Here is a 1,766-nt window from a genome sequence, read left to right as displayed (position 1 = left end):
TGGGGCGGAGGCGTGGGGGCGGGCGGGACGGCGCGGCCCTGGGGTCGCCGGGGGTCGCCATGGCAACGCGCAGCGGCCCTCGGTGCTGTGCCTTCCCGGCTCGTTTTCGGGATTCAGTGAGAGCGAGGACGGGGTCGGCTCCTCCGGGGGCGCGGTTAAGCGTCCCTCTCGAATGATGGTGACTTTTCAGGTGTGGGGGTGGCGGAGGGAAGGCTGAGGTTTGTCTGGGATGCCGACGCCGACGGCCGGAGCTGGGGATCAGGGTGGCGCACGCCTCCAAGGGAGCCTTCCGCGAGGGTTCCGGGGCGTCCCGAGGTGTGGGCATCTTTGTCGGGAAGGGATGGAACTGGGGAAGGGAGAGTGTCCAGCCCCGGGCAAGAGACATGACGGACGCTCTGCTCAGTCCTGCGCGTACCCGAGACCCGCCCTGGAGGCCGAGGTCAAGGGACCGCACATCCCCGACCCGACCCTGACCGCAGCCTGGGCGTTGGTCGAGGGGTGGCCACGGCCACGTCTGGCACGGACCTGCCTCGGAGCAGCCGCACAGCCTTCCATTGTCTGGTGGTGGGCACTGTTAACAAAAATGAGAACCACAGATTATGAAACACCAAGTGATTTCATTCCCGAAATAAACAGGATGATGCAGCTTTGAAGTAAAACATGAGTGGCGATTTTCCCTCAGTCAGCTTGTTTGTAGCATTGTGACTGTTTGCGTTTTAAGTTGCTTTGGGTGCAGTGTTAGGCTTCACGCGTTGCTAGCAGATCAGAAGTAGAATACTAGGTGATGGGGAGCCCTGCCTGGATTTTTGTTCAGTAAAGGAAAACCGGATGCTTTGTTTAGTGCACTTATACGTTAGCACGACCTTTCATTGATGTCTAATGATTCATTTTTTGCTGCACCTCAGCTTTGTCTTCTGCATTTGCTGAAAATATTCCTGCCAGTGGTAACAATGATGAGAGTGTGGGAAGCATCGGAATTCCTAAGGAAAATGAGAATGAAAAGAAAGTTTTGTGAATTAAAATAGAAATGAAAAAGCAACATTTAAAAAGTGTAAGGCATCTGTTAGCTTGGCGTTCAAATGCAAACTGGAAGGACCAGGCACTTAATATAAAATTGGCCTCTGCTTGTTTCTGCTTGGGAGATCAAGGAGTCGTGCCACAAAGCTGTCATGTGCACTGTGGTTCACATACAAGTTAGAAAGATCTGCATTCTCTCACACCCACTGCCATTCAATCAAGTCTGACTGAGAGCCCACCTGTGAGACAGGCCCCTGTGGGTTTCTGAGTCTAACTTTTTTTCACAGGAGTACACAAGCTCCCTCAAAAAAAAAAAAAAGGAAAGAAAAAGCCGTCTTTCTCCTGCGGAACTGGCTGGTGGTTCTGAACTGTCAACCTTGCAGCCCAACATCTAACCACTTTGCCATTAAGAGCAGGATTAAAAAAAAAAAGGATTAAAATAACAACGAATTGAGTGAATTCTCAGGCATCCCTTTATTTGTCAGTGCATTTTAATAGACCTGTCATGGTTGTTATAGATGATTTATGATTCTTTGAATTTTAACTGCCTTTTATTCCATTACCAGTTTATTCTGAGCATTTTTGTCTTGGAGTTTATTTTCTGACGAATCTTGCCATCCACCTTTGTCTTACACGGGTCTTCTGTGACCCCCCCCCCCCAAACTTACTTCTGTGGAAAATCATTAAATAAAAAACATTCTCCCTGAAGAGGTCCCACAAAAGTAAAATACCATAGAATGGACAATTTC

General features: G+C 49.7%; 1 protein-coding gene across 1 annotated transcript in view; it reads left to right on the top strand.

Annotated features, from left to right (window-relative positions):
- Positions 1 to 229: 229 nt before the first annotated feature.
- Positions 230 to 1,766, top strand: part of RUFY2 (RUN and FYVE domain containing 2) — a 36,362-nt gene continuing 34,825 nt past the window's right edge. Inside the window, exon 1 of the mRNA XM_045291678.1 lies at positions 230 to 611. Within this exon, the coding sequence (XP_045147613.1) occupies positions 230 to 611 (382 nt within the window). The remainder of the gene's footprint in view (positions 612 to 1,766) is intronic.

Source organism: Echinops telfairi, unplaced genomic scaffold (genome assembly GCF_000313985.2).
Source record: "Echinops telfairi isolate 266 unplaced genomic scaffold, ASM31398v2 ScPeMD7_70;HRSCAF=299, whole genome shotgun sequence".
In the NCBI taxonomy this organism is placed as follows: domain Eukaryota; kingdom Metazoa; phylum Chordata; class Mammalia; order Afrosoricida; family Tenrecidae; genus Echinops; species Echinops telfairi.
Note: the sequence above shows the minus strand (reverse complement) of the source record. Positions and strands in the feature narration are given on the sequence as shown.